Source organism: Sipha flava, unplaced genomic scaffold (genome assembly GCF_003268045.1).
Source record: "Sipha flava isolate LNK unplaced genomic scaffold, YSA_version1 87_pilon_pilon, whole genome shotgun sequence".
Taxonomy (NCBI): domain Eukaryota; kingdom Metazoa; phylum Arthropoda; class Insecta; order Hemiptera; family Aphididae; genus Sipha; species Sipha flava.
Genome location: NW_020273629.1, coordinates 699,069 through 715,387, shown reverse-complemented (window position 1 = coordinate 715,387; position 16,319 = coordinate 699,069). Strand labels below are relative to the sequence as shown.

Below are 16,319 nucleotides of genomic sequence, written 5' to 3'. Positions count from 1 at the left end.
TTTCAATTTATTTTTATTGTTTTCGATTATGAGGTTTTTCATTTTTCTTACAATATCTAGGAGGATGAAGAAATTTTGTACACTATTTATGATACTGAGTGAGTCTGAGTAGATTGTTGTATTTGATATATTTAAAATAAATTTCTTTACCTAAAATAAATTAAATAATATTATTAAATATATAATAATATTAAATAAAATAATATTAAACAATATTATTAAATATATACTAAAGACAAAAATATTTGAAATCCTTGCTTAAATGATAACATTTATATATTAGAAAATGTATGATAAAACAATATTTAAAAAATCACGCATTTGTTGGTGCGCACAGACTGGCCAGCTTTATTTACCTACAAAACTATATAATAAAAATCAAAACATTGACAAATAAATAATTAAATATAAAACAAAACTTATTAAATAAGCGGAAATTTAGGCATTTCTTACCCAGAATACACATTGTATATACACAAATAGATTTTTATGCGTAATGAAGATATCATATATGAATACATTCAAGTTTGATTAAATTTTGTGTTTGAAAATCACGCATAAGCAGATCAAAAAAGGGTAAACAATATGGTAAGTCAATATTTTGTTCATCAACCAATAAAAACTTTTTTTTTTTTTACAAATAGAGTACATTTTTTATCAGCATTAATTATACGAGTAATATTTGTTTAAATATTATTATTCGTTCTGAAATTTAAAATTTTATAGATCGTGTTTTTTTTTTAAATAAAATACTGTTAGATTTAATTTAATATTCATAAACGTATAAAATAAAAATATTTTGATAAGTTCAGTTGTTGTCTATCACCATAAACTTATATTGATTACTTGATTATAATGACAACACAATTTGTGACATATTTTTGATTATTCGTAAAAATAAGGTTTGATTATTGTGTCCATGTAATTTTCGTACTCAGCTAACTGACATGGAATAATGTACAACTATATAATTTCAAAATCTCAACAAGAATATCAGTAGCTTATTATGCTGTATTACTATGGTCTCTTTATTTGTAATTTCAAAATAAGTTCGAACAGTTCTCCCTAGTTGATTTACAAATAGCCCCTATGAGTTATCTACTATTACGATGTTACTTAGTCTCTTAGGTAATATGTATTATTTAAATTAAAAGTATATTTCAATCAAACATTTTACGGATAGTATCAAATATAAGATAGGTGATTAAAAATACTGATCACTTTTGACCATTAAATATATGGGTGGAAGAAAACACTGTTATAAAGATGATACCAATACTCGTATACTTCAAAAACCAATTATATCTTTTGTCTAATTCGGCGTTTGCAATGTCGATTTCAAGTCAACAGGTCTTTGTTTTACATACATTTATAAAATTGTATATACATTTAGATTAGTATAATGAGTAAATATTTACCACTCTTAACTGAAAAAATAAGAGTTATATCATTTTTGATTCATCAAATCTTATAACACTATTTTATGTTAACGTATTATTTAATGTAAAAATTGTTACCGTTACTATTAACACTTTGACCAAAATAACAATGCATAACGTTGTAGTTTGTAAACGCGATTTCAAAAATTATAAGATTATAATATGTTTAAATTGATTTTCCGATGATTTTATTAATTTTCAAAGCGTGCTTTAAATGATTTTGGACATTGCGGTCGGATCACCACTTTATTTTCCTGACACAATCCCAACAACCCCGATAACCATTTGTTTTTATGTCCTTTTGACGTTCCGATCGTTTTGAGTCCATACCGCACGGTATTTTTTATAAAACATATTATTATTGGGTGGTGGTGCACACCTCAGCTTCATGTCTAAATCGTGTCAGAGGGGTGAAATAGTGCAAGGGAATAAAACAAACGAAAAATTACTCTTAATTACAATCCGTGTTTTAAATAAATAAAATGAAAAAAGTAACATTTTCCGAGGGACGGTAAACTAGGGTTCACGGCAACAATTTTACAACGAACAAAAAGAAAAAAGAAGAGATTCGTATTCTGTACCTACTCTCTATTCCTGTTTCTCTCCAACTCAGCAGTCGACCATCTACCCACGCAGCTGAGTATTGTCCGATTAATCTCTCACAGGACATTTGCCGAGGTTTCATTTCCTTTTTCAGTATATTTAAATGCACATCCGCAGGATGGATCTTTTAATTTTTTTTATTTTTTTCCCTCACCGACCGGCTAATTTATTATTATTCTTTCAATTTAAATATTATGCTGCAATTACTGTTTTATACGGTAGATTGCTGTGATCAAAGGGATTGATACGAATAAATAATAAATCCCAGTATTTGCGACCGTCACGGCTTCTCTTAGCAATTGGCTTATAGCTCGCATTAATAATTAAGTAATGAATAGGTTAACTAACTTGTAAACTATAAAGGATCATCGTTTTGAAACGTGCATGATGAAATTTAAACTTAAACCGTTCTGAAAGTCTTAAAATATTAATTTATTGACAAATCAATCAGCATTACATTTTTTTCGAAATGTTGATGTACTCTATCTAAATAATTTAATGTGCATATTATTTACACTCGTAATTGCATGAAACAATATATCTACTTTTAGATTTTCATAAAATGGTTTTATAATTTATTAAAATAAAGTAAAATAGTTGGTGAATTATAATTATTTTTAACCCTTCGTTAGTCACCTTATTGACCTGAACAATTTTAATCACCCGGGGTAATATTATACCCCATGTATTAAACTTATTTCTGTAATTAATAAATTTATAGATTTTATTATTTTTTATTAAATATGTGTCTTACATATAGATATAATTAATATTTAAATAATTAAATGCGAATTTTTTTTAAATATTTCAAAGGTAATATGAACATTTATTCTATATAATTATAAAATTAAATATTACTAATTACTTTTCTAGTTTTATATTTTATTTTTTATGTGACATCAATATAGTGATTTATTATTTAAATTATTATTTTGGATAACATATACAACATATTTTTATTATTATTTATTAATTTATGTTAAATAGGAACCCTAATATCATGATTGAAAATAAGTCAAATATAATGTAATTATCTTTTCAGTATACTTTTAAAATAAAATTAAAATAAAAATATTTATTCTTAAAAGAAACTCTTTTTGAAAAATATAAAAAATTTTAAAAATACATAACTTGTAATGAAACTAATAAAAAACTTAATAATTCTGTAAAAATTGGAATTTTTTTATAAATTAATTTTCAAATGATCTAAAACTAAAGTAGTCATCTGAGGTAAAATATTTCCAGTTTCCACTTTGAATTACTGTTTATCATTTGATACTGCAATGATAATGATAAAAATCATGCTATCTTATCAATAAACTAATCAAAAATGATATCACGGCAGTGGAGGTGCATATGTTCTTACCTCTATAAGAATAAACGTTTTTGACATGTCTGGGGTATTAAAATACCCCATGGTGACTAACGAAGGGTTAAATTCTGATCACAGGAATAAAGCCAAGTAAAATATAATTTATACAGGATTTGCTAATGCATCTGTATTTATTCAATCTTGATTTGAAATTATAAAAAACTAATAAAACGTTTATCCAATATTAAAGATTCGATTATATCAAGCTATTATATAATACAGTTTAATAATTATTGAGAGAACAAATAAAACAAAATAAATTGTATTTAATATTATAATTAAAACAAAAAATGTCTAACACTACTTATGAAAAACAATAATATTATGTTATAATTTCAATAAACAACGAAGTGAATGAATTTTTTTTAAATTAAGAAAACATAATAACAGTTGGTAGAAATTACAATATTAATTTTTATGTATGTATTAGGGTTTAAAGAAAAATTACAAATATAAATGTGTACGTCACGTAAGATGAACTGGTGTTACACTTGAGATGAACTGTGGTAATTGTACATGAAGTTTTTTTCAACTACGTGAAACGACATTTCTATTACACTTGCATTCGACTGCAATTAATTCACATTACATTATATAAACAATTTAAACAACATTCTAGAAACAATGAAAGGGACGATGGAATGTAGACTTAACATGAAAATAAACCCCATGAAATAAAATCCCAAGTATTTAGTAAAAAAAATAATATAAGAATAACAATAAAGTTAAAAGGTAGTATAATTATAGAACAAGTATTTGACTTAAAATATTAAGGTAGCACTATAAGCTCAAATGGAAGATGCAAAAAATCAATAATAAAAATGAAATTTCAGGTCAAGGTGGCATATAATAAGAAAAAACGTAATTAAAAAAACAATAACGTTAGGAAAAATTTACTTAAATCGTACACCTGAAGCATTATGCTCTACGGATGTGAAACATGGACTATCACAAAAGAAGAAAGGAAGAGAAGCCTTAGAAATATGGTGTTACAAAAAGATAAGTTGAACCAATAGGATCACTAACGAAAAACTTTTAGAAAGGGTTTTAGAGTCGAGAAAATTATAGTAAAGTATAAAGAAAAGACAATGGGAGTGGATAGGTCATATTCTCGCACGCAGAACTAAATACACACTTACTAGGACTTATTTTAGAAGAAATAGTTGAAGGAAAACATAAGATAATTCTACAGAAAGACCACAATTACATGAGCCAGACTGTAAAAGACCAATAATATAATCCATACCAAAAATTAAAGAGAAAGGTTAACGACAGAGAATCGAAAAAATTGTTTCGAACCGTGTATTTTAAATCATTAGATTGAAAATTGTAAAAGAAAAAGTGGACAGTTATTATAATAATTAGACTACTATATTTTTTTTTATTGGCAGGTATACGAGAATTTATTCTTTTGAATCATCAATTTGAAACATCAAATATTATAAATATAAGTTATTTAAAAATACGTGTTTACTCGTGGTTAATTATGTGTATGGAATAATATTTATATTTCATCGGAATTGTAAAGTAATTTACGAAACTCATAAACAGTTGACCGATAAATATTTGTTTCTTATCGCTAATAAAGACGATAAATTATAATAATAAAAATATAAATAAATCGCCGTAAGTTTCTTTCACAGTGGCCATTGATTAAATTTTTTATAGCTATCGATTGTTATGATATTTGATAGATGTGTTCCTAGCACATCTGAACCTGCAGATAATATTATTTCATTTTCTGTACACTACTCCGGATTCTCAATCTAAAATGCTATTGTGATGATCTATATTATAACTATTAGTGCATATCGTATTCAAACGATAATAATAACTAAAAAGTGTAATACTAGCAATTTTCGTGACATTAATATATTTATTATGATATAATCTTTTCTTCTGTCTTATATCGATCATTCATTAAATATTATTTTAAATAATAACTAGATACGATTTAAATATATATGTAAAATGTTTTTGAAAATGTATAAATTAAAATAACCATAAAAATGTTATGATTTATAATAAGTAACTCGATCATTACAAAAATCTACATAACTGGTACTAAAAAATAATTTTGAATCTATGTAGTGAACCGTGTACCTAATATATGACATTAATTTCTTCCTGATAATAAATAAATGTAAGCGTATATTATACAGTTTGAAAACGTTCAATGTCATATGCCTGTTTCGAATAATTTGCTTATTTTTTTTACAAGCATTTGGCACTAGATTTTATTCCTAAAACTACATTTATGAGATTATTAAGTCTAAAACAACTATGTAAGTGATACTATGTAACACAATTTGCTCCAAAAGCAACAATAATTTATTTTAAAATAATCAAATGACAAAACCTCCATTCGTTGTAAATGAGATAAACACGCTTTGGGTCAAAGGATTGGTTCTATGAATAAAGAAATACTGCAGGGTGAATACTTCTCAACGTTAACTTGGTAAAAAGGACTAAAAACACAGAATATAAGCATTGAGCATGAATAATTTTCCGTGTTTAAATTAGATTTCGATATTTGTTAATATGTATTAATATTTATTATAATATTGTAATAATATTTGTTTGTCAAACAGTGAAAATTAATTTTAGAAACGTTTATTATACATCATACTATTATTTTTTGAATTACCTCTCAAAACGCCTGTTTTATACGACCTATATCAATTTAAATAAATATACATTTGAAATTAATTTAATATAAACCTGTAGACCCATGACAATTGGAGAGCTAAGTAAAGAACACGACTGAAACAAACTTCGCGTCATAGGCTATCATTTGACATTGTAAAACTATTGGAGTTTTTTTTTTTTCAATTAAATATTTAAAGCTAAAATATCATGCTAAATTGAAAATATCGAAGTTATTCATAATCATTTTTATTTCTATCTCTGTTCAACAAAAAAGAATCATAATTGTTTATACCTTTTCATTTCGATTTGCATTACGGACTTATAAAATATTGATAAAGTACGCACTTCAGGAAATAATAAGTACGAAAAAATATATAAGTAGTTGTAACAAAAATATCAAGGCTATAATTATGTTCCCATAGTCTGAAAAAAAGAAATATATTGATATGAAAATGTGAAAAAACCTTTTTTGGACCTCTTATATTCATCAAAGTTCTTAAAATAAATGTTCATCTTGAGTGTACAACTTTCGACCTATACTAATTGAAATTTCTGATTTCCCCATAAGTAAATATTATTCTATTTTAAATCTAAAAGTATTGTTCGCAACATAAATTACCAAAATAAAATAATTTTCCGGAAGAATAATACATTTTTTTTTTATTTATACAGTTATAATGTATTCTATCAAAAACTATGGATGGAAGCAGAAGGAAACGAATATAGTTTTTAAAAACTTAACTCTCTTTAATTTGCTTCTAGATATACAGTGTATTTAAGGATGATTCGACAAATGCTTACAAAATAACTTTTGTTTTATTTATTGTTTTTAAATTTTTTTTTTTTTATTATTAATACTTAGGTCCCGCACAACAACAAAATCGCATTTAAAGATTTTTTTGAATTTTAGAATTAAAATTTGTAAATTTTAAATTATATTCATCAGTTTGAAAAAAAAATTCAAGTAACCATTTTGTAAACCGAATTTTTAAAAAATATTGGTGTTTAAAAATCTTATAAAGGTAGATCCGTTAATTTTCTATGATTTTTTAAATGTTGTGAAAAATTTAACAATATTATTGTGTATCACAAAAAAAATTATTACCTATATTATTGTATAATGGCTGATCGAAACGTAATTTATTCCAAGGTTTATTATTTTTAGCTATTATTTGTGTCTATATTAATAACCAGTGGATTTTCATACTTATAAATACCAAGAAACAAATCATTATGGAATTTTCATTAAATTACATAAATGAATCTATAATTATATCAATAATTATTATTAATATACTTCTAGTTACCAATACAATATTTAGTGAAATAGGTAATGATAATATATCAGAAATATATTTGTATTTTGTATCAGTGACATATATAAGATATGTATCGGATATCAAAAAATAAAATAAGGAATATTGTACATGTATTATTTAAAAGTACTTAATTTAATATGTATTAATTATCATAGTTAAATTGAAATAAAAATTGTTAAAAAATATTATCTATGTAATTATACAAGTATGTATTTTTTTTAATGTGATAGGTATTAATATGTATAATGTGTTTAATTTAATACTATTTAATTAAGTTATTTTTAAATTAAAATCTTACAATTTATAACCAACTAAGTGTACACAAAATAGAAAACCAAATTATATTAATAAATTATAGAAAAAGTACACATCAAATAATCAAAACCAAAAATATATTAACTGAATTTTCTGTATACATTTTTTGACTGTATTTTAGACGTTATTATGTTAACGAATTAATATGATGTTATGTTATATATTTAAAGGGCCCAGTTTGTATAGCATTATTTATATGTGCTATTCAAATTTATTAATGTATTAACCATAAGACCTGTTTATTATTTACCACTTTCTTCATATTAAATTTGAAGTGACTTTATGAATGTTTTCTTTTGCAATTTTTCGTTGTATTTGTTTAATTACTAAAATGTAATAAGATTTACAAAAGTATTCTGAATAATACAGCCCATTTGTAAATGCTATTATATTTTTAGATGGTTAAATGAATGTGATTAATTTTGTAAAAAAAAAAAAAAATAAAATTGATTACCTAATGTTAGAAATTAAATCATTTTACCCTTTGACTGTAGCTCAAAACATCATTGACATTAGTGTCAGGTCTAGGGGAGGGGTTTTAAAAAATGATTATCAAACAAAAAATAAAAAAAATAATTAAAAATTTTAATAATGTGCACATAAAAGTGAGGCTGGTCCAAAACCCTTGGGGCCCTTCCAACTGACATAGTTGTAACTGTAGGTGTTAGGACCGTTTAAGTACAATTTGTATACATAAAATAATAACAATGTTGATTTACTCACGACTTTTATGAAAATAATTAATGTTGTAATGACATTGACGAAGGTCATGTAAATGTTGATACTACTGTCCACCGTTGGTTAGGGTGATGACTCTCATCACCGGCGGCAGCTAGACCGGTTCGGTCGCGTTCTCACGGACGTCAATAGAGACGTTGTGATAACGACCGCGACATAACTTATTTTTTCTTAAAATAACTTTGATAATACTATAAATGGTATGGAAAATTTAATTTTAATCTTACTTACTTTTTTAAGCAATCATTATAACAATATAAAGTTCACAATTTGTACAAAATTTCTTGTTTTATTTTTATTTTTTTTTTTTAAATATTTTTTTTAAATATTCCTGCTCTTTATAGTTACTGTAGTAGTATTCTGATATGATTAGGGTGTTAGATGATAGTAATATGTGCGAAATGAGAACTTTTCGGTTGTGCCTTGAAAAGTTTCCCAAAAGGAATCAATCATCATAAATCAACATATTCAATGTTAAACAAATATTATACCGAACAGGTAATTTTTAAGATTTAATAAAAAATAAAATAAAATTTAAAAATGATTAACATAATACTATTATAATAATACTATTTATTAAAAAAAATACTTATATTGATGGAAGCTTGTGTAAAAAAAAAAAAAAAAAAAACGAAAAAAGTTAACATTGCATTCAATAATAATATTCTATTAATTATTCACTAATTATATGCATATTTTTAATTTGAAGGTACAAAGAGCTGTAATTTTAGGTGCAAACTTTTTTAAGATAAGTATATGAACTATTAGAATAGAACACTATATTACACACATTATTTTATTTTTATTGTTTCTCAATTATTGCTTTAAGCGTTATAATAAAGAACTAATATTTGAGGACCCTAAAACAATATTTAACAACCCTTAAGTTGAAAATCATGGCTTTAGATGATTATTATCGAAGGAAACCAATATAAAATCTATACTATAAAATGTGTTACAATTATATTTATTAAATGTTAATCGAATAATTACCCTCTTATTTACCTACTTCAATAATAATGATACTGGTAGCATAATTTGGTTATGTTTGGATTAAATTTCAAACACACAGAATATTTTAAATCACGTACATAATATGATTTCAAGGAACAATTAATTGGAATAGTCAATTTTATCTTGATATAACATACAACAATTGTACAATAATTTTAATTATTAAATTTACATTTTGAAAAACCTTAAAAATTCATAATGAAACAATGGTTAAACTTTAATAAGTTATTTTAAAATCATACTTTTTCTAAAAATCCGATTTACAATATAACTATTTTGGATTTTTTTTTTAAACTGTTGAATAAAATTTATAATTTTCAAACTTGAGTTCTAAACATCAACAAAAAAAAATTTAATGCAATTTTGTTTTATCGCAGTATATAATAATTAAAAATAAAATATTAAACAGAACGTAAGTTATTTCTTTTGTCCAATCATTCTGGGACACCCTCTACACTTGTAAAAAGAATAAATAAATTACATTTTTCACTAAGCTTTGTTCTGTTCTGATGCAATTAATTCATGCATCCCTTTTCATAATAATATTTGTATTAATTTCAAAAAATAACAAACTATATGCTTTTTAAGCTTTGATACGAGCGACAAGTTGTCAGATTTATCAGTTAAACTTCGTTCTAATAAGTAATATTGTGATATTTAACATAGATCATATTCTAATATTTAACACAAAAAAAATAAAAAAGTTTTATTATTTATGTGAATTTCAATGATACTTTGAGTGAATAACTCGTTATAAAACAGATAATGTGAACGTTAAGTTTAATTTTTCATTACATAAGTTCAAAAGCTAGTTTTGGTGTTGCATAAAATATTATTACCAAGTGAACTTTGTCTTTTACCTACTCATTTTCCTATAAATACTTTGTAAATCCAATAGATAACTAATTTAATAATAACGACAATTTAATTTGGCTTCGATTGTTCACTTGAGTGTATTTTTCAGTTAAAGAATAACTCTTTAAGTTAATACAACTCGGAATAACTTGATGTTCTAACAAACAAATTATTTGAAATATTTCAAAGGATTTTGGTAAGAAAATGAAGAGTATTCCTATATGTAGATATTTTGAAGGCAGTATTTTGGGTGCATCACACTCCGCACTATCGGGTAAAAAAAAAAAATCTATATTTTATTTATTTTTATAGAATAATTTTTTTGAATGAACAAACATAAATATTTTTTAGTAATTTAATTTAAATTTGTTTTGTGTATTATATCAAACTCTAGACGTTATACTTAATAATTAATTCCAGGTTTAATTTTTTATTATACGAAGTCTAAAAATATAATCATACCTTGAATATCATAAAATGTAATTATAAAGGTTTCAAAACTATTACATATCGACTACAGAGTTTAAATATTGAAAACTAATAAGTTTGTTATACGCTTAGTATATTCTATCTTCATTAAAATAAAACTAGAGTTATTAATCTCGTTTTGTTTCGAGATCATAAGTTGTATTTTAATTTACTTTAATTATGATTTACTGTCGAAATAATAATATATTAATATTTTAATATTTCATATTAAAACTATACCAAAATAGTGCAGCAAAATACAAGTGTGAAATTATGATATTTCCAGTAAAAAAAAAAAAGTAATAACATTATAATCAGGGCTCGAGACTTATAGCACTAATAAATCATGAAATATACGCTATTGTATGCACCGAAAAAATGTAAAATATGCGCTATAATATGCACTAAAAATATGAAAATATACTTTAAAAATTATTTATTTAAAATTTTTATTTAAACATTTATGAATTTATAAATATTAAAATTTAAAGAAAAATTTTTATATAATTTTACAGTTAATTTTCTACAAATAATGACTAAAAACTCTCCTGTTCTCATTAATTTGTATATGTCAAATTTTGCCAATCTGTAAAATATAATTATTTCAAATCAATAAATCATGAAAAAGTAACTTACAGTGTGTACCTTCATAATTGCACTTATTATATGTTTCCGAAAATTTTCAAACTTGAAAGATCTGTTATTGCTTAATAATGTTTTGTACAACAACAACATTAAGATAAAAGATACGATAAACACAATATTGACTTGCATTGGGATATTTTAGGAATATTTTTTTCAATCGACAATGAGTTTTATAACGTCCCAAAACTGTTGATCACTGATGAGTGGTCGAAATATGTATTTTTGCAAGACTGAGTTTTCGATTTTTACATTAACTAGCAATAAATAGCAAAATAGTCGAAAAAATAGCAAAACCTCTAGAATATGCAAAAATATGCACTAAAAACTTTTAGAATTGAGTTCATTTTTGTCTGAAATGGATTTATTGCTTACTCTGCTATCTTTTCATAAACTACAAAAAAATATGCAAATGCTACAAGTCTCAAGCCCTGATTATAATAATTAAATTATTATTTTATTATTTATAAGAATCATATTTTATATTACTTAAAGTATTTTAATGCATTTTCTTATACTTCTCAAATCAAACATATATTTTTATTCCTTATAGTTATAATTTAATAATTAATATTTAATGCATATTACTACATGTAAGATATAGAATAATTCAAAATTATTTAATTATGAAAGTGAAATAGTATAATTTATATTCATAATAAAATTATTTTATTTTCAAATAATATAGCATTATTTTATAACCATGTTTATCTTTAATAAATTACGAATTGTGTTAGCATAATTGATGGAAATTTTTTTTTTTTTTACATAGATTTCGCATCAATCGATTTTAAATTGAACACATATGTATAGCTACAAATAATTCATTTTTTTTTAATTTATCAAAAATTTAATAATTTAACCAAAAACCATAAAAATAATTGACATATATAATATTATATTATAACATATATAATATACCTTTTTTAATCAGATTTGTACAACTTTTGAGGAACTTTAATTGTTTTTTATATGCTACTGATTACGGACTCTCATTGATACCTATCAGTTTTTAAATATTGGATATACTTTATTATTATAAGTGATAATAGCTCTTTGCTTCGGCAAGTACTGTGCATAAGTTAAACGATAGTAAAACGTTAAAAAGTCGTCAGTATTTTTAATTGTACGATAAGAGAAAAACGCAGTAAAATGTTTTTTCTTATCCAAATGATATAATGAAGTTAACATATGCATCAGGATATCGGCTATTTATAAATATTTATAAACATTGAGTGCGTTAGTTGTAAAACCAATCAATAATTTCATCAAATGCAATAATAAAATATATGCATTGAATTATTAATACGTATGTGTATACATGTGACTTTTGTTATTGAGTCTGCATAAAAATTATACTTTGAAGATTTAATAATACTCGTTCAACTTTAAAAGAATAGTATACAAAATTTTAAATTTCTGAGATATGATTAAAAGTATTTGCTACCTATTTTATTATTTACCTGAATTAATAATTTTAACATGTGTTTAAATTGACTAAAATATTGTATCTATGTAGTATTTAATTTGGATAAATAAGTGCTTGTAAAATAGCTATGACTCAACGTAAATTTATAAATAATATAGAATACTGCATACTAGCTTTCAATCACATGAACATCGTATGGTTTTATTATGCCGTTAATGTTCCAGTTATTTTTATTTGAAATTTACAATTCCATCATTACGGATTGACAAAACATCCAATAAATAAATTTAGTTAATCGATTTTCACGCGACAACGGTTTCTAATTTCTCTTTTATAATATACGTATTTAATATTGATATTTATCCAAAAGCTATGAGTTTCTATAACTGGTTATTTTAAAATATAATTTATTTTTTCAGACGTACAATCTAAACGCTCAAACTGGGGAATCGTCTGCATGTGCCACTGCATTACTTTGTGGAGTAAAAGCAAATTTCGAAACAGTTGGATTGGATGGAAAAGGAAAATTTGAAAGTTGTTATTCCAGTTTTTCATCTAGAGTCGATTCGCTAGCTGACTGGGCCCAACAAGAAGGTATGTTTTTTATTTATTATTATTATTATTTTTGTTGACTTTCCATCTGACTAATCACAGAATTGATTTAACTAGTTACATAACAGATAAGATGTGTTTATTATAAATATCAATAGAATTTAAAAATAGAAAACATTTTTACAACAAATAAAAAACATACATTTATTAATGTACAATTTTCAATAATAATTAAGTTTTTGCCCTCACTTCGTGCAAATAACAAATATTTTATCTAATCTCGCAAAAACCGAATTTTATACTCCCTGAAACTCATTGAATGCAATATATGTATATCACACACTTAAAATGTATTTATTTATTTATTTATTTATTTATTAATATGAATATATTTATTTTATTTTTATTAAAAATAATTTAAGAACCTCCCACAGTACAAAACTATTGTTTTAAAATAAGATCCATCGCGATATTAGGCATAAGGTATACAGTGTTATACACATGGGTTGATTTTCTCAAGAGAATTCGTAGTCGTTAATCAATGTTGTTGAACTTCATACGAAGTTAGCTCGATATTATATCGATCATCTATGACAGAGTATTTGAGGTAGGTATATGGCACTAGGTCTGCGACTTTCCATGTCTTCTCTTCCATTCTTTTTTTTTTTTTTATATTGTCTTGGACAAAAAAAACTATCGATAAATAGTTACTAATCAAAAATTGCCTTTTGTCGAGCATCGAGGGACGGATAGGAGCAAAATATTTGAGTATCCTATTGAACTATCAAACTTTTATATTTTAACTCTGAAAAAAATTCTCTGGCTGGATCGTATTTCAGTACGTTTTAAAAAGTAATATTTAAGCATTTCGTGCAGCATATTTTATTCTACATTTTATAAAATTCACTTATTGATATTACAGTTATAAGTATGTCATCGGCTGTGTTAAAATAAGAATTAAACCTATTGAAATATTTAGTTTCATTAATATACAGAAGTACCATGTGAGATCGTATAAGAAAAAACAAGGTCATAATTAATCAAAGGTTTAATGTACCGACTAGTATAATCCTAGTTCAAGATCATTTCAAAGCTAAAGAGTATACGCTATATATTGTAATTTTGGGTAGATACATATTTCCTTAGTATAACTTTCTTCGTATTATGGATCACCACGTATTGTGCCTCAACAAAGTTTATTTAGTATAATATTAAAATTGAATTAATTAAAATTGCCTTAATAACCCGCTAAGTAGTTTTCACAATAGGAATATATGGATAATTAATTCACTACGTGTAATCTCGTATAGAAGGATACAATAGTATACGATACTCTAGTTTTAAATTAGATCTTACATAGTTGTAACTAAATGTACTATCAATTATTGTGGAGACTAATGCTTTTTCAAGTACCTAACAATACTAATATGATTACAGATTAATCTGAGAATGACACACAATTACGAAGCACAATAATGTTACCTGAACATTTTTAGCATAAACAATTATGATATGTAAATTTATGAAGTACAAATCTATGGAAGTACTCAAATACACTATACTAGTAGGATTCACACGCGTTTTATTCAATAACACTATTTTTAGGCCCGTTTCACGCATGACGGTTTCTTCCGTACGGATTTTAATCGGTAGTAAACGCATGAAAATAATTGCTGCTTTCACACGGAATGGTGAACGGATTTTTTTCGTATGGTCATCGTGCCACCGCCGTTTCATCAGTGATCTACGTGAATAAGCGTAATATTTCTCAAAATACGACTTTTATTCGTCTGCCGTCCGTTGTCAAAGTTGCTCTTTGTCGCTTTTTGTAATTAAATAAAAATATATGGTTTTTGACACAAAAATATTAATTTCCACTATGGAATGCAAACCTATCTTATTTATTAAGTCTAAAGATCTTAAAAAACATAGGAATATAACTAAAAATTCTTAGGGAAAAGTGTGTATTAATTATTTGGGTATAATCAGTAAATACGAGTTTTACGTCATTTTCAAACGATGATATAAAGGCCACATGGCAATGATACGTTTTCGATTCGTGTTGAAAACCAACTGAGTTAAAAGTTTAAAAATATAATATAACCAAATGTATGCAATTCATAGGAAAAAGCCGTCGTGCGTGAAACAACAAAAAAAATCATTAATAAAATATAAAATTATTTATAAAATTAAAGTAAAATAGTACAAAATTATAGAGTCAAATTCATAATAAATAATCTAATTATAATGATAAGTGGCATATTCAATATAATAATACTTCTGCGAATGGAGTTTACATCATTTAATGTTATATATTATATAAGTACATTATTATAATATTTTACACATTTATAATTACAATATATAATATTGTATTTTGTAATAACTAATAAATAATAATAACCTACTTGGTGCAAAGCATGTATTTTACCAAAATGGGTAATTTTTAATGCGTCTGAGTGGATAATTATTATCATTTATTATATCTTCTTATGTATTTTTATCGTTGTTAGAAATTGTTGTATGATACCATGTATATCTACGTCTTTGATAAGTACATTTTAGTAGATGAAATACGGAAAACATTCGAAAAAATCACGTTTAATTTCGAATTCTAAAAACTATATCAACAACTTTTAAATTTAAAATTCCAACTATAACATCGTAATTTTTTTTCACTTAGTTATACAAATTATTTAAATTCAAAAACCTCAAAGTATTCATCGTGTTGGTTAAAATTGACTATGAAATATTTTAATTGTAAAAAGATTATTCATGGAAAATTACAAAAACTAATAAATCATTTTAAAAATTATAAAGAATTATGAACAAAAAATATTTTAATCATCCAATTCTGACACAATTCTGTTATTTATGTATACATATATTATTTAATGTCATTTAAATGTGGCAGTATAAATGAA

General features: G+C 24.4%; 1 protein-coding gene across 3 annotated transcripts in view; it reads left to right on the top strand.

Moving 5' to 3' along the window:
• Positions 1-16,319, top strand: part of LOC112693451 (alkaline phosphatase-like) — a 326,574-nt gene that overhangs the window by 194,305 nt on the left and 115,950 nt on the right. For all 3 annotated transcript variants that reach the window (XR_003149478.1, XM_025568541.1, XM_025568542.1), the window contains one exon: positions 13,263-13,437. Coding sequence is in view for 2 of the 3 variants with exons in the window: in XM_025568541.1 (XP_025424326.1) it covers positions 13,263-13,437 (175 nt within the window). In the remaining variant the exon portion in view is untranslated. The remainder of the gene's footprint in view (positions 1-13,262; positions 13,438-16,319) is intronic.